Raw genomic sequence first — 18,703 nt, 5'->3', positions numbered from 1 at the left:
ACTTCTTTTCTCGGCCTTGCGGACTTCAGGAAAGACGGATACAGTTGGCACCGATGTTAAATGGACTTTTTGATCTCCATGTAAATTTAAATGTTGGCAATGCTTGTAAAGTTTTACCCCATCTGGTTTTGTTCCAAAATATGTAATATAAGCGAGGAGGGCCTATAGGATCTGGTCATGTTTGCAACCAAAACGCTGACGCGGCATTGACATCCCGCTGACAAGTGTGTTGGTGAGAGCTAACCCAAACGCAAAACACGGCACGTCTTAGAGCATCCCCACTCGTTGGCGCTTCCTACGCCCAAATCCGGCGAAATTTTCGTCCGGATTGGAGGAAGATTTGGCGTGGGGAGGAGTAGTTTCCCAGTCGTGTGCTCCCCAAGCGGCGTTTCTCGGGGAAAAAGAGGATGGCTCGGGGAATCCGGACGAAAGAGGAGACACGTGGGCGTGGGCGGTTGGTTTAGCTTCATCCGGAGTCCCGGGAGACCCCGGGAAACCGAGGATGGCATGGGGAGTCCGGACGAAAATAGGCTCAAATCCGGACCAAAACGAGGAACCGGGGGCCTGAGTGGGCCGTTTTTCGCCGTCCGGATGAAAAAAAGTGGCCGTGAGGGGCTCTGTGGGGAGACGAGTGGAGATGCTCTTAACGAGTCTGTTGTAAGAAAGAGATCTTGGATTTTGAGCATCACCGCAGCAGCCGGCTAACAGAAAGGTAGGCAGAGATACACGGGATAATTAGCGAGACATGCATTGCATGCTAGTGGGGTCGGTCTAACATCAGGGACGTGACGACAAGAGGAAACAATCCTAGCTAACGCGGCGTCCGTACCCGTATCTAACTGACAGGTGGGGCATCGTATCATCAGGCCCAGCCACAGTCTCACAGCGAGGACGGCCCTCCGTGATGTAAGGGAGGAAATGCGGTAAGCAAAGGGGCCGCGTTCTTCGTCCTGTCGAGATAAACTGATGATGCCTTTGTTGTTAGAGAGGGATCGGATTAAAGGGGAGATAAGCGAGAGAAATGGTCGGAAAACAATCGTATCATGTCATGCATGTCCAAAAGATTCGCCTGGTTGTTGTTAGAAAGTCAGATTAGAAGTACGCTCCTCCTGCATAAAGCCAAGCCATAAACCCCCATCGCCGTTCTCGCGGCAGCAAGCACGCTAGCAGTAGTTGTAGTACTGGCAAATGGCGGCGGCGGCGGCGGGAAGCGCGTTGGTGGGAATGGACGGGCAAGCCCCGATGGTCGTCCGTGACGCCGTCGTCGACAACGACAACGACCCCCTCGCCCTGACCCTCGGATCCATCTACGCCGCCGCTCCCACCCCGCCGCCGAGGCCGCCGCGTCCCTCTCCGCCTCCTCCTTCCCCGCCCACGCGCGCCACCCGCCGCCGTCTCAACAACTCCACCCCCAGCCAGCGTCGCCGAAGCAGCAGCGAGCCGCGGTCCGACGACTCCGCCCCCAGCCAGCGCCGCCGAAGCAGCGAGCCGCAACCCGACAACAACTTCCTCAGCCTCGCGGACGGGAACGGGACGCCGCCGCCGCCGTTCCCGTGGGCGACGGCGCAGCCCGCGCGGCACGACACCCTGGAGAGCCTGCTGCGGCGGGGCATCACGACCGTCGAGGGCGAGGCCCGGTGCAAGCGCTGCAGCCGCAAGGCCACCGTGGCGTTCGACCTGGAGGCCAAGTTCCGGGAGGTGCGCGAGTTCATCGCCGCCAACCGCCACTCGTTCGACGACCGCGCCCCGGAGGCGTGGATGGCATCCGTGCTCCCCGACTGCGTCGCCTGCGGGCAGAGCCGCTGCCTGTGGCCGGCGATCCCCGCCGACAAGGGCCAGATCAACTGGCTCTTCCTCCTGCTGGGCCAGATGCTGGGATGCTGCACGCTGGAGCAGCTCAAGTACTTCTGCAAGAACACCGGCCGCCACCGCACCGGCGCCAAGAACCGGGTCCTCTACTACGCCTACCTGGAGATGTGCAAGCAGCTCGAGCCGCAGGGGCCCTTCGATGATACCGTCCCCGTAGGTACTGGCTTCCTGCACACCTGATCTCATATTACCACCGCTGCGCGCAGATGGAGTTTGATCGATGTGTGGTGCTTTGTTGTGTGTCTGTCCGGTAATTCCTAGGGATGACCTAAGCCTGATGAAGAGGAAAGATCTATTTCCATTGATTTAAGTTGAGGAAAGTACAATACCTAGGGAGTATTATTTATGAATTTTGCTGAAAAAGATTAATTATGTTCCCCGTTCACTGCAATGTCTTCATGCAGGTGACTATTTCGGAGATAGTACATCTGAGTTTTTCTTATGTCGAGTTAGACATAAACAAATCTAAGTCGATTTACTCCATTTATTTAGGATATATATTACTGACGGATTTGGTTCTTATGTAGATTATAGGATAATTTAGTTGGTTGCGTATCTAGGATTTACTTGTGTTTTCTGATGGAAGTTAAAAAAAAATTCCATAAGGAGCATGCCTCCGGGTTTCACTATCAATATAATGGAACGAAATACTTTTTTACAGAACCTACTCCAAAAAGAAATAGGTGACATCCAAATGAAAATAAAGAAAGAAAGGAAAAACACAACCAAAAGAATAAGATCTCCCTCAACAAACTAACAAGCTGTCCTTTTTCGCGTGAACCAAGCAAGACCAACTGCTTAGAGCACACCCAGAGCATCAACAACATATCCCATGTTTCGACACTAAACTTCAAACAACCATAAGCAAAGATTTAGGAGGTACAATAAACTTCAAACAACCATCTGCAAAGATTTAGGAGGTAGAACAGTACCCAAAGTGATCAAACACCTGCAACAACTACATACTGCACAAATGCCAAGTCCAACATCCAAACTTTAAAACATCTTCACAAGTTTTGAACAAAAATAGGCAGCATTTGCACGTCTCGTGTTGAGACCGACTATCACCATTTTGATCAGTTGCTGAGTCTGAAATGTCTTCAATCTGCATCACCATTCGGGATGAAGAAGATGCTTGAACCGAGATTGCGTGTATCTGGAGAGCCAGAGCACCTTCCATAAGATCCTCTTCGTCAACACCTAGTTGCAAACTAGTCCAGTATCTCCAAAAGGAACGCACATAATAAGTAATACCAATAGGGTTTCTAATCAATTTGCCTTCGAAATAGGCTCTATTTCTCAGTTTCCATAATGCTCAGCACAGAGCTGCCACACCCACCACATGCAACTTAGTCTTAACAGGATAAAATCTACCAATCCATGCAAAGTATTATGAAAAATTCCCAGATCTATTAGAAGCTCCAATTGTTTTGCTCACTATACTCCACATGTATTTGGCAGAACAAGTAAAAAAGAGATGGTGAATAGCCTTAGGTTCATCATAGAACCTACATTTAATATCTCCTTGGCACCCTTTCTTCTTCATGCTATCTTTTGTTGTAGTTTCATTGTGCCAAATTAACCAAAGCTAGATCCTAATTTTTTGTGGGATTTTTTCCCTTCCAGAGACACTTAAAGCTTATTTTCCTCAAATGATCATGAAGTGTATTATGCAGAGATTTAATAGTAAACAACCCAAATTTGGTTAAGTTTCAAATTGGTTTATCCTTATCTCCACCAAGGGGACAAGTTTTGATTTTATCCATGATTCTCCTTAACTTTTGTTATTGTTCCCCATTTGACAATCTTCTAAATGTGAAATGTGAACTCAAAACATTTGCATCTGAGACTGAAAGTTTTTTCTCATTAAAATTTTCATATAATGTGGGGTATAATTTCCTAAGGGGTGCATATGTGCACCAAGAATCATCCTACAAACTAGTAGCTTCCCCATTACCAACTCTCATATGTTTATTCTCGAGATAAAAATGTTTAACTTTCAAAAGATCAGCCCAACAAGTAGAATTAGTTTGCCTGTGATGAATTAGAGCAGTTTGTCTATTATGAACATACTTTGCTTGTATGATTTCTTGCCATGACCCCACATTGTTTTCCAACTTCCACCACCATTTACAAAATAAGAAAATGTTCATTTTATCATGACTTTTAATTCCCAACCCCTATATCCCTTGGCCTACAATTTCCTGATAAAATGGCCACATTGGAAGAAAACCATGTCTGAATTTTCAAAAGCTTCTCACAAAAAGTTATAGGAAATTTAATTGAAGACATGTAGTAAGTACACATTCCATTCAAAGAAGAGTCAATTAAAATTTTCCTACCAGCCAAAGAATGGACCCCCTTGCCACCCATCAAGGTGTTTTGAACTCCTTTATTCAATAAATTTTAAATATTTAATCCTAATTATAGAACAAATGATAGGAGCACCTAGATATGTCACTGCCTAATTGACAGTTTAAAATTTCAGCATAATGTTCCAATTTTATACTGTCTTCCAGAACTAGCATCACTTCATTTTTGTCCAAATTAATTTTCAACCTCCTCAAATAGATATAGAAGAATTTTAACATTTATAGCCATATCAAAGCTATCTTGAAACATAACTATCCTATCATCAACATGTTGTAAGATACAAATCCTGTTATCAACTACTGTGGGACCAACCCTTTAATCAAACCACTGTTTTTGTCCTTCTTGGACATTTTTGCTATAATATCCCCAGTTGCATTAAACAAGGAAAGAGATATTGGATCTCCTTGTCTCACACCCTTGAAAGTTCCAAAATAACCCCTAAAGAGTTATTAATTCTTACACATAAACTACCCCCAACCACTTCATTTTTCATCCAGCCACACCAAATTTCACTAAACCCACTGAGTTCCAAACACTTGAACAAGAAATTCAAATTTAGTTTATCATAGGTTTTTTCAAAAACAATTTTAAAAACCACTCCATGTTGCTTTTTAATTCTAGGCTCATGCAAGAGTTCATGTAAATACATAATCTTGTTCATAATATTTCTACCCTTAATAAAGAAATTTTGACAAGATAGTACAACATTATGAATTGCATGATCGAAATGAATATACAATACCTTAAAATATATCGTAAAGAAAACATTCAACAGGCAAATAGGTCGAAACAAATGGATCACATCTGGGCCTTTGTTTTTAGGGATGAGAGTAATAATCCCATTATATATTCTTGTAAGATCTAACTTACATGCATGCAATTCCTCAAAAAATTCACCAAATCATACTTGATCACTTGCCAATAGTTTTGAGAGAATTCAGGAGAGAGACCATCAGACCCTGCTACTTTGTTTCGTTCCATTTGAAAAATGGCATCTCAAATTTCCCCCTCGTCAAGAGGTTTACATAACTCAAAGATTTTCAAGAACTGAAAGGTTTTCATCGTCTAACCACAAATCTAGGTCTAACTATAAAGAGGAATTGTTACCTTTCCCAAGAATATTCTTATATTAGGTTGTTGCATGTTCCAAAATCTCAACATCACCACCTATTTTTTTTGTCTTGGGACAACAGCCTAAAAATTGTATTTTTTTGCCTTTTCCTACAATTGGCCACCCTATGAAAGTATTCAGTGTTGTAGTCACCATTTAGTAAGCAATTTTAATTTGATCTACTATATCAGGAGAGTTCACAAGCTTCATAAATTCCCAATAATTGTTTATGTGAATTTGACCTATAAACCAATTTCCCAGTAGATAAGGATTCAATTCTTCCAATATCTCAAAATCTTTTAGTTCCAAAAGAATCTGTTTCTTCCTCTTAAGTTGTCTGTCTCTGGCATTTATATCCAACCTTTAAGGGCATTATTTATATTTTTTAGTTTTAAAATGAGACTACTAAGGGCATCATGCCCCCTAACCGGAATGAACCTTGCTTGTTTGAATCTCTCGAAAAAGCTAGTAAACGTCCTTCTCCCAAAAGAGCTCATATCTAAAAGAAGTAGAAGGTTTTACTTGCTCATTATTCAAACTAAGTATCAGAGGATTATGGTCAGAAAAATCTCTCACCACTTTTTGAACCATTTCCAAGGAATAAATATCCTCCCAACCCCTTGAAAAACCAAGAGCCTATCCAATTTTTCTTAAGTATGGGATTCTTATGATTATTTGACGAGGTGAATAGCCACGTATCATAACCAACCATGAGCTCATATAAATTGATTACAAAATGAAAAAATCATTATGTCTATTACCCTTGCACTCTTTGTTTTCTAAATGCAAATCTTAAAATCCCACCTAGCAGCACACGTAAACTCTAGCTAATTAGAGAAAATTTCATCTAATTCTGAACCTATCCTTATCAGAATCATGGGTAGCTCCATAAATCACTACTAGAACCCACTTTTGATTAATCTTTCAAACACAACAACTTTGAGATGAAACAACCAGTTGAAAAAAAATCAAGCCTATCTAAGTTAATTCCACCTAAGATTCCACCAGATTCCCACTTGACGGCAATCAATGCCATTTGAAATTCCCACATACCTCTAGTTTCCTTATGAAGCTATGGGAAATATTTCTCCATATAGTCGATTGAATACCAATGAAATACACATTAAAATCTTTGAAAAAAATCTTTTAAAGAAGACATAACGCCTTTCTTGAAAGCACCTTCATTATTCTAGATTAGACCAACCATAGAGTTACTTTTTTCCTTTTTTTTGCGACTCCTGGGCCCGGTGTACAATGTAGAACCTATGTACAGGCACCCCTTAGGACTAGAAGAGCCAACAACACCTAGTTGTGGTAATTTGAATTTCCTTCCTCTTTTCTTATTCACTACATGAGTAAAACCATCCTCATCAACTACCTTTTTGTTTCCAATCTAAATAAACAATCTGAGGTGCCATTTTACTTTCTAGATCATTATCTTTAGAGGACATGCCTTTCTGTTTTTTAGTTGAATTACTCCGAGCTTTTTAAAGAATTGTTAGAATAGATACTTTTTCCAAGCTATAATCATCAAATTTAACACCCATTTCCAAAGACCAATGAACAAAATCCTCATCATCAAGAGCATGAAAAGAATTAGAAGAACTGTATAAAGGATTACCTTCAAGGTTCTTCAAGCCTTTCCTTTTAGGAGCAGTCTCCTGAATTTTAGATGTCCTCCCTTGTAGCCTCTCACACTTCCTTTTTTGCTCGTGTGCCCTCTCAATCTTTTACTGCTCTTTTATCACATCCTGAATGGTTTTAGAACAATAAGTCACCATGATTTTTAACCACCATAGATTCCTCATCCTTTAAACTTTCAGCCTCAGAGCAAGATACAAGTTCTAAATCCTTGCATACATTTTTATTAAAACTCTCTTCTTCATCTTCTCCCCATTCCAGATCATCGGAGGATGAGGAAATGGGAAAAATTTGTAGGAGTTAATCAAAATCTAACTTTGCATACATAGTAACTTGTCCATTTACCGAAGTTGCTTTGAGTAGTACACCATTCACCAAAAAATCTGATTTCTCCACCATGGAAAGAGTAACATCCCCTTTTTCAACTGGAAAAGGATTTTATCAAGGCCCACTAGAGGTGTTGCTTCCCGAGAGTCGGAGAGGAAAAAATCTCATTCTCCTTCTTCTTCAAGTCATGGCTCACTGTCATCTGTTGGTTCGTGTTAAATTGCCTATTTGTCCACCCACTAACACTCTTGATTTGTTTGCAAAAATCATCTTGTTCTTCAGGCAAGCTCCCAGATTCCATTTCCATTGCATCATCTTGAGAGTCAGAGTTCACCTTCACAGCCTGTAAGGTTGCTTGAATCATCTCCTCAATAGGTTCAACAAAAAAATTAGCCTTCATATATCCTTTTTGAGCATCCATCATAAAACCCTCCGATCCTTGCACACACTGTCACTATTTTTTCTTCAACTGCCCAGAGAATTGATCAAACCTTTCATCAACTTATTTTCCTTTACCATTCTCAACAGTAGTATTTTTTTGCACTGGGATCTTCTTAAACTCTTCCTCGGAATGTTTGCTCTGGCAATAAAAATCATACAAGCACTCACCTAGCACTCTATGAGCTACAAATGGCACCTTTTCCAAGTCCATAACCATGATGTTAGCTCTAACATAGTCAAACGTGTCAATAGTTTCTTCATCCAGTATTTGAGTCAAGCCAACAAGACACCCAACATAAGATAGATACAATATTTATTTATTTAATTACTAGGGATTCCCCTGGTTTGAAACCATGTCCGAGGTAAAATCAGTCTAACCCCAATTGAAGACTTCCAATGCTCCACCCTCATAATGAAATTATCCATATTACTCAAAGGGATACTTTCTTGAAGCGTGCTATCTCATCAATATTCTTGATACTGGGGAAATGCATTATAAATTTCTTCCCATTCTGCGTCCTAGCATTCCAAATCCACCTGGAGTCAGTCCCAATCAAGTCTGCAAACTTAGTTGCAATTTTCTTAGAAGTAGCATTCCCTCCAACATAGAAATAACTGCCAGGTTATGCTTCTCTTTCTGTTGCAAATCAACTTTAGGACCATCAAGGAAAAAAGAAATCCTAACCTTCACTAGTAGAACCAATGAATTGAGCAACAAATTCAGAAGGGTGCCTCTCAGTGCATCACCTCATGAAGTGATTCAGAGAACCACATATCTCGTAACTTGGAGCTCACAATCCACTAACTTGTGTCCTGGGTTGCCGCATATGTAGCATTTTTGTCCCAACGGCGGCTCACTCCCTCGCTGATCAGAATTCTTAAGATGGAGGATCCCTACGTTTCCAAGTTGACTGTTGTTGAGATATAGCTTGTTGATTAGAGTCATGTAGCCCGGAAGCAAACCTATCGCTCCCATGGCCTCGAAAGTTACGCGGTAGCCCCCCACCATGAGAGGAGACTATGTGTGCCCTGATTCTAGCCTGCACCAAGATTAATCGGCCTCCATCCTTTATATGGAGCATCAAACACACCACATCTCTATCAATTGAACATATCATAGATCGATTCAGGAACCCTAAGCAAACAAGGAATTGTTTGCTCGCCGCTAGAGGTGGAGAGATGAGAGATTGAGACAACCCTAGAAGCCCACCCCTCAATACGTGATGCCACCCAAATATGAGCGAACCATCTCCTTATATTAACTGGGCTTGGCCCATTATCAATACCTAACAGATAAAAATTCGGCCCAATACCTTTGCCCAGTCTAGAATTCACATTTTTTGACCCAATCGACTGTGCCGCTGGTGCCATAGGTGTTATAGAAAATTTTCCCATCAGAAATAAATCCAAATTTTGTGAGCAACTGGTGCGATACAATCTCCCTATATATCTTTAGAATTGAACCATTACTATTTAAAACTTGTTTCGAAGCAAACACATGCTTGTGAGGACCAACCTCACATCAGACCAACCTACATGGAAACATCTGCCCTTGGTTAGATTATAAATTCCATTTGTAAGAATATGGAATTGAATCTTCTCCATGATCTAATTCTTCCCATTCAACAACACAGAATCGAAACTCCCAAATTTAAACTCCTCCTCTCCGAAATTTGAGTCAAAAGTCAGTGTGTCGTAAAAAGAATTTTCCCCAGATTTTGCAGGTTCCTCCACGACAGTATTATTCTCATCACTAATTATTTTTGTACCAACAATTTTTTTTCCTATCCACCTTCCTTCCTACTACTACAACATATCCAGGGAACTCAACCAGTGAGACCGTATCCACAAAGTTAGTTAAATCTAAAATTTCAAAGTCAAAAACCTCTCCATGCTCATCCTGCAAAATAAATCTCCCAACCGGATTTAGAACCAAATAACTAGGATATTTGAAACATTGCAAGCATATGTTGCATCCCATATGCCAAAGGAAAAGCAAGAATAAATCCTTTTTTCTAGCAAGGTAACTTTGTATTTACTTGGAGTAAAAAAATTCCAGGTTTTTCCAAGTCTAGCATTTGAGAATTTGCCAATATCAATGATTACTTCTTCTTCATTTAACAACATGAACCTATCATGCTTGGAACCAGGATATAGACACCCATCCTTATCTCATGATCCTGGTGATTTCTAAAATCCTCAAAATTCACTTTCCCAAAACCAGACCCTTTGTTACCCGCTATGAATTCAAAAGGATGATGATCATCCTCCATAATCATCAAATAGTTAAGCACCTAAGATAGCCCAAATTCATCATTCAGATGTCCAACCAAGGTGGACGCAACAAAAACATCAACTAAATTCACATTCTCACCAAGATAAGTAGAGATTACCTTATGTTGCAGCATAGTAGCCTCCAGCCTTCAGATATCTAAGGAACCGGTGGATCCCTTTGCCACCTACATCCATGCCTGAAACCTCCTCTCCTCCTTGCAAAGATGGTGCATCTCCTCTGCAATCCGTGCCCGCTGTGATGTTGCTGAGGACGGTAGCATGATAGGATTTAACTTCGAAAATATTGGCAGAGCGTGCGGTTTGGAGATGAGCTCTCTATCCTCCGGTGAAGCCAGGCACACATGAAGGATCAGAACATCATGTCACCACTTCTCGAGTAGAGGATTCTCCTCTTCCTATTGGATATCCTTTGCCGACATTTGATCCTCGATCCTCCACTGCTCCTCCTCCAGCCGCTGCTTCTATTCCAAATGCCGCTTCGCCATTGCGATTTGATCGTCCTCGGTCCTCCTCTGCCTCCTCTTCGATCCCCGCATCCCTCATGATCTAGGGGACCCACCCCTCCTCGACCACCATCTTGCCAATGTGCAGCATCACCAGCGAGTTGAGGTAGGGGTGGTGAAGGGGACGAAGAACTGAAACACGTGGATCAATGTCGCCAGAGCCTTTTGACTCCTCAACTAAATCGCTGTCAGGGAAATTAATTCGGCAAATCAAGGATTACACTCTATTGAATTTAGCTAAATCTAGATATTTTAAAAGTGACATGCCTCGCAAGACGTACGAGGCATAAGAGCATCCCATTCGTGCGCTCCAAATGATGTACAACACAAGTGCGATACAGACTGTTTCGGAGACACGGGCGCGGGTTGCCGCTTTTGGTGGACGCCTCTGCCCAGCCGCGCCTCCCAAATCAGAATTTAAAATATCATACTTCATGAATTTCAACTAAAAGATCTGATTTCATTCTAAGTTCATTAAATTTAATTTGGTGAAATTTAAACGCTAAACTAATCGCGGCGACATGGGATTTTCGCTGCGTCGTTATCAATGAGTACACCATAGAGGGATCCTCATGGCGTGTAGATAGAGAGGTGGACTAAATGTGTGGAGCTACAGAGACGATGAGACACGAGTTAGCAGCTTTAGACCTCGCAACGCGGTGAGATCCTACGTGTTGCTATAATTTACTATAGGGCAACAAGTGCACGATTACAATGAGAGTATTGGTTCTACCTCAAGAGCTCCTACCCGGACACTAGCTATCCTAACATGGACTACTTCTTGCCGTGCACGTCACGAATCTAGCCTATAGATGCCAAGATCTACGGTTAATTTACATGGAGGAGTCCTACCCAGACACTTCAAGGTCTATCCTAACATGTACTGCTTATTTCTTGCCATGCACGGTCACGGATCCGCCTAGCTTTCTCCCGCATGGATCCGACTAGCTTCTCCTGGGATGGACTCTCTCCACTTTGGTCAATCAGCAACTAGGCCGTCCGGTTAGGCCATAGGCCCAACCACCATCTTTGGGCCACCCGGGCTTGCTGGAATCAAACTATGTCGTGGGTATACTGATGACTGCAAGTATACAGATCAACTGTAGCTAGTTTCGAAACAAGAGTATCAAACCACGAGGAGCTACAAGTTAAGGTCTTAATGCCCCTAGATACTACCTATTAAAGATTACTTGTAAATTGTTTTCTAATCTCAAAATGTTTTAGGGGATGGTTGTGATTGGTTGCAATAAAGTAAAGAAAGCAATAAAAGCATTATAGGAAATGAGTCAAAACTTAATAAGACAAAGTATTCTCACGGATTATTGGATCCACCTCTAGCATTAAGATTCATGTTAATCAAGATGAAGTACGCTTTTAATCATATTCTGTGTGGGGAGAGCTCCGTAACAAGATGCGCCCAGAAAGCTATCGGTCATCGCATCTCTAACCATAGCAGCTAGTCTTCTGCGAGACCATAAGGTAAATATTACATGGTGCACAACATATAATATCAAGAGAGAGAACTAGCACACATTAACACTTAAAACCATAGATAATCTTAGATTCATCTCATATTCATGCTAGGGTTTCTCCATCTCCCCAAGAACTAAAGGAACTACTTACAAATGGAAGCAATCAAGAACATCATCATAATCTTATATATGGAGGGGATGAAAGGAATGGAATGAATTCGAACACAAATCCACAATATCAATCAAGATTACAAATATGGTTGGAGGAGAATGGCATTGGTGATGCAGCGGTTGATGATGAAAGGGATGATACCTTGTCCTCCGAGGATCTGCGTAGCAGCCCGGATGATGTCTTCTCAAAGGTTCCTTCTCTAGATCTGATCAGAGGCGGTGTTTCTCTGTTTTGCGGAGTTGTATGTCTCAGATCGCTCCGCCATCTGCACGAGGTGGATGTATTTTACGAGGCGGTGCTCTTGACACATAGTACATGAGGACGGTATGGGCAGACTCCCCCCCGTACCGATGCCCGCTAAACCTTCTGGAATTTGTCCTCGCATCCTCTTTTTGCCCAGGTGCATAATGAAGTGCTTAAATGATTTTATCACGTCAAAATACCATAAATGATAGTTTTTATTGATATCTATGGTTGACTTATTATTTTAAGATCCTATGCCGACAAGCATAAAAGGGCGTGGTAGCGCTGTGAAATACAAAAATCCTATTACTACTCAATGATATGTTAATGAAATAACGGTGTGAAAACATGCTAAAAATGCACTCATTATGTACCTATTTGGCATATCCCCAACAGTAGCCCCCGAGTTATTCATGATCCACCTATTCCACCTCGTAGCTCAGATCGCATATTTCTCCATCTTGTATCTACATGGTGAATCAACAAAGAATCTTGAAGGACTCCCAAAATTTGGTAGTTCCGCCCAACTCTAGGCGAAACCTAGTTTTTTTCTTCAAAATTATCTCCAATGGTTAGATCCATGGAATATTCTAAATTATCTTCATGGAAATCTGGTATCACCACGAAGCTACGTGAAAGATGGGACAAAATTTTCACTTCGCCTAAATCAGCAACAGATATGGTAGTTTCAAATGGTAAAAAGCTCCGCGATACAATTACAGCTAGGGTTTTTGGACACGTGTCAGCGATCCAACGATGTCGACGCTTGCATTCAGACCACATGATGCGGCAAATGAATTTCCAAACCACTCGTATAAATACCGCTGGGGGAGTGAACTCATTTACCCCCATTCATAGCCACTTTGTCTTCTCTGCCTAGCGCCACCACGGAGCTCTAATGTTACCTCCTGCACCGCCGAGCCAAAGTTCTTGTCACCACCATGCCACTGCACCATATTTTTCACCGGAGTTTCTCCTCAGACAAACCACTATGTCAGACTCTCTTCGCTGATGAGCCATCGCGTCGGAACATCTTCACTGCCGAACCATTTTGCCACATCCGCTATTGCCGGGGAGTTTCGTTTGTTGGGGCTGATAACGACACCTTAGTTCAAATCACCTTTAACATTTTATTTCCACCATAGCTTAGATTTTCTACTATAGATTAAATTTCCATCGTGATCCACACACATGTATTCTTCAACCCGTTCACTATCGAATTCTCTATAGGTGCCTCCGATTTCAACTGCGGCTCCACCTATATCTCAGGTTATCAAGCTACAGATTCTCTAACCAAGCTTTCGAGAAGCAAACTATGCTGGAAGGCCAGGATCAGGTGAAAGACCCAAAGGAGAGGGCAAAGATGAAAAAGATGCAAGAGAAGGCGGGGAAAACTCCACCAAAAATCCCAAAGCAAGAAATCATGAAGGGGAATTCAAATGAGCAATGGTGGCCCTGCAAGCTTGTTGGAAGCAGACCTCAAGGAACTGGAATCCGAGGGCTTCGTATAGCCCGGATCTTGGCGGATCACCCATTCAGTGACCATCCCAGCTTCCCAAGATGTTGAGAGGTTCGTCACGAAGGCCTTGGTGGAACAAGGGTTCTTGCTTCCGCCAAGCAAATTTCTCTTGGAGCTGCTCAGTAAGTATGAGCTTCAACCGCATAACATTTCTCCTAACATCATTACCACCATCTCCAAAATTTTCACATTATGCGAAGGTCACTGGTGATCTGACCAGAGCTGGATCTCTTCAAGTCTACTACTCCATGAACAAAGAATCTGTGGCGAAGGATGGTCCATTTTTCCAATTGTGGCAACGTGACTTTCAAGATCTACGCAAGTTATATCTCATACTCAACCATCACGAAGCCGCCATATACTTGTCACGTGGATTTTTCTATGCCAAGGATGAGAAGGCTCCATGAGAGAGCATGGGCTCCCCCTCTTCAAATACAATCTACCAAAGGAAATTCCATATTAGAATACCCTGGTAGCCCTATCTGAGCATCTGATGCATGTAAAATGCAAACATTAACTTTGTAGTTTATTGTGTTAAAATCATTATAATTATGCAATTTTATTATATTTATTGGTACTAACCTATTAATATTTGAAAAGTTGCAAAAGTTCTTGTTTTATATACTCTGTTGTGTAGGAAATAAGCAAATATGGAAGGAAAACGGTCATTATGGTGAAATCTGAAGTTTCTCGGAATCTATCCCTACAGAAGACTTTTCAAATATTTCCATGTTAACCCTCGAAAAAGACGTCCAATGAAACAGTTGCAAACCACAAAGTTGTAGGAATTTTTCTGAGCATTCTTCTAGATATAAAATTCGTACTAAAAGGACTATCGAAACATATTTTGGAGCCCCATTACTGTGGAGTCCAGATGCAGTTTTGGGATTCTGAAAGTTGGTGTCGTGATTGACACAAACTCTTGCCATACTTGATGGATTCGACCAAGCCACAACTTTATGGGCTAATAAACGACAAAGTGGAGTCCTGAGAAGGTTATAAAGGTGCCCATGAGCGCTTGGATCAAAGGGGTATCAATATTGAGGGGGAAACCCTATTTTTTGGGGCAGCCACCCATAGCCACGAAAATCCTCCTCCTTGGCAGCCACCAAGTAGGGGGAGGAGAAGCTCCTCAATATCAGCACCATTGCCAAGGAAGAATAAGGGGCAAGGGGCCTCCACCCCTAGGACAACCGTCACCATAGGAGGGGCACCGGCGTGCCGCCGCCTACTCCACGCCTGTGCCGCCTCTCCCCATGGGGAGGCTCATCTCCATCACCATCTACAACAACTCTCCATCACTTCCCATTGTAATCTCTTGGCAAACATGATGTATGATGCAATATATTGTTTTTCCATGATCTATTGTATCTCTATGTTGATGTTTGAGTAGCGACTTGTTTATGGCAATTATGATATAGTTTGTTGTTGGTTGCATACAAGTATATGCTATCTTCTATGATGATATTGTGTAATAACATATGAGTGCACATATATGTTAGGGATGCACAAGGTTATCACCGTTTCATGTTGATAGTATGAGGGATAACCGGAGATTTATAGAAAACGAATCCCATGCCTTAGAGCTACATGTTGTATTAATTCATGGTTAATCAACAGGGGTATTATCACGGGGACCTTATATCTAAATGTGGTGGTTGGACTTTATGTCTTAATAATTCCCGTTTTTTGCTCTTAATTGGCCTCAGGATCAATCATCAAGGGTGTATTTGCTCATGTATATGGCTGCACCTATTCATGACTCCTCCTTAGAAGAAACAATAAAAAGGACTATCTTTGTGCGTCACTAATTGTGACAACCAACCAAATTAAATATAAATTTGACTAAGCACATGCTCCCTTGGGTTATTCACCTCCACTTCATTAGCTCCATTTTACTTGCACTAGTTGATAAGGGATTAACTTATCAATGCCTACAGATTGTAGACTAGTGTTTTAGTCGGAAGTAGAGGACAAGTAGATCTCGAAGGTTTCAGCCGAAAAGTGTCCGACGATGTGAAAACTAGGGTTGCGTGAAACAATGAACCGATGCTCTTTTTGTCCCTCGACTCCCCCTTATATAGGAGGTGGAGTCGAGGGATTCATAATACACAAGTTACAGAGTTCGAGAGGGTTTCCAACCCATCCCGCAAGATTACAAATATATCTTTCCTAATACAACTCTAGCTTTCCTTAATACTAACTTGGGCTTCTGAATCTTTATATCCATCGAGTCGTGGGCCTTCAGTAAACCTCGGGTACCAACTTCGGCAGGCCCATTGGGGATGCCTATGTCAGTAGCCCCCGAGATTTTGCTTGAATCGAAGAATCAGAGAAAATCTCCAACTTTATAGTCATTCAATAACTCTGTCGAATTTATCACATATCTTTGGATACGCAATTATATATTGTACATGGATAATGGTAGTTGGGGCTAGTTCATCTGACGGATCGGGTACTAGTTAACTGCTCTAGTGGCAATCCGCAAAAACCTACTTCAAGATCACGTCCCTGGACATGATCTCGGGATACTGGTGTGAACTTCGACATGTGCCGCTTAAGGTCTTACCATCTGTCGAGTCCCAGTCATATTTTATCAGGTACCTAACGCGTCCGTTGATACGCGTACAGCACGCGTCCGTTGGGAACCCCAAGAGGAAGGTGTGATGCGTACAGCGGCAAGTTTTCCCTCTATAAGAAACCAAGGTTTATCGAACCAATAGGAGCCAAGAAGCACGTTGAAGGTTGATGGCGGCGAGATGTAGTGCGGCGCAACACCAGGGATTCCGGCGCCAACGTGGAACCTGCACAACACAACCAAAATACTTTGCCCCAACGAAACGAGTGAGGTTGTCAATCTCACCGGCTTGCTGTAACAAAGGATTAGATGTATAGTGTGGATGATGATTGTTTGCGAGAAAACAGTAGAACAAGTATTGCGAGTAGATTGTATTCGATTAAAAGAATGGACCGGGGTCCACAGTTCACTAGAGGTGTCTCTCCCATAAGAATAAGCATGTTGGGTGAACAAATTACAGTTGGGTGATGGCGTGTATTTCACACGTTCGTTGGGCAACCCCAAGAGGAAGGTATGATGCGCACAGCAGCAAGTTTTCCCTCAGAAAGAAACCAAGGTTTATCGAACCAGGAGGAGCCAAGAAGCACGTTGAAGGTTGATGGCGGCGGGATGTAGTGCGGCGCAACACCGGAGATTCCGGCGCCAACGTGGAACCTGCACAACACAACCAAAGTACTTTGCCCCAACGAAACGGTGAGGTTGTCAATCTCACCGGCTTGCTGTAACAAAGGATTAACCGTATTGTGTGGAAGATGATTGTTTGCGAGAAAACGAGTAGAACAAGTATTGCAGTAGATTGTATTTCGAGTAAAGAGAATTGGACCGGGGTCCACAGTTCACTAGAGGTGTCTCTCCCATAAGACGAACGAGCATGTTGGGTGAACAAATTACGGTTGGGCAATTGACAAATAAAGAGAGCATGACCATGCACATACATATCATGATGAGTATAGTGAGATTTAATTGGGCATTACGACAAAGTACATAGACCGTCATCCAACTGCATCTATGCCTAAAAAGTCCACCTTCGGGTTATCATCCGAACCCCTCCGGTATTAAGTTGCTAACAACGAGACAATTGCATTAAGTATTGCGCGTAATGTAACTAGTGACTACATCCTTGAACATAGCACTAATGTTTTATCCCTAGTGGCAACAGCACATCCATAACCTTAGTGGTTCTTGTCACTCCTCCGGATTCACGGAGGCATGAACCCACTATCGAGCATAAATACTCCCTCTTGGAGTTACTAGCATCAACTTGGCCGGAGCATCTACTAATAACGGAGAGCATGCAAGATCATAAACAACACATAAGCATAGCTTTGATAATCAACATAACAAGTATTCTCTATTCATCGGATCCCAACAAACGCAACATATAGAATTACGGATAGATGATCTTGATCATGTTAGGCAGCTCACAAGATCCGACAATGATAGCACAATGGGGAGAAGACAACCATCTAGCTACTGCTATGGACCCATAGTCCAGGGGTAGACTACTCACACATCACACCGGAGGCGACCATGGCGGCGTAGAGTCCTCCGGGAGATGATTCCCCTCTCCGGCAGGGTGCCGGAGGCGATCTCCTGGATCCCCCGAGATGGGATCGGCGGCGGCGGCGTCTCTGGAAGGTTTTCCGTATCGTGGTTCTCGGTACTGGGGTTTTCGTCACGGAGACTTTTTATAGGCGAAAGGGCAGGTCAAGAGGCGGCACGGGGGCCCCACACCACAGGGCCGCGCGGCCAAGGGGGGGCCGCGCCGCCCTAGGGTGTGGCCCCTCCGTGGCCCCTCTTCGTCTCTCCTTCGGACTTCTGGAAGCTTCGTGAGAAAATAGGCCCCTGGGCTTTGATTTCGTCCAATTCCGAGAATATTTCCTTACTAGGATTTCTGAAACCAAAAACAGCGAGAAAACAGCAAGCGGCACTTCGGCATCTTGTTAATAGGTTAGTTCCGGAAAATGCACGAATATGACATAAAGTGTGCATAAAACATGTAGATAACATCAATAATGTGGCATGGAACATAAGAAATTATCGATACGTCGGAGACGTATCAGCATCCCCAAGCTTAGTTCTGCTCGTCCCGAGCGGGTAAAACGATAACACGGATAATTTCGGAGTGACATGCCATCATAATCTTGATCATACTATTT

General features: G+C 42.8%; 1 protein-coding gene across 1 annotated transcript; it reads left to right on the top strand.

Moving 5' to 3' along the window:
* Nucleotides 1-1,224: 1,224 nt before the first annotated feature.
* On the top strand, nucleotides 1,225-2,049 carry LOC124663311. Its single transcript, XM_047201035.1, has one exon. It carries the CDS (start codon nucleotides 1,225-1,227, stop codon nucleotides 2,047-2,049), a length of 825 nt encoding a protein of 274 aa, XP_047056991.1.
* The last annotated feature ends 16,654 nt before the right edge of the window (nucleotides 2,050-18,703 follow it).

The sequence above is a fragment of the Lolium rigidum genome, chromosome 6, assembly GCF_022539505.1.
Source record: "Lolium rigidum isolate FL_2022 chromosome 6, APGP_CSIRO_Lrig_0.1, whole genome shotgun sequence".
Lineage (NCBI taxonomy): Eukaryota > Viridiplantae > Streptophyta > Magnoliopsida > Poales > Poaceae > Lolium > Lolium rigidum.
The sequence above is the reverse complement of the archived record's forward strand: the minus strand, read 5'-3'. Positions and strand labels throughout refer to the sequence as shown.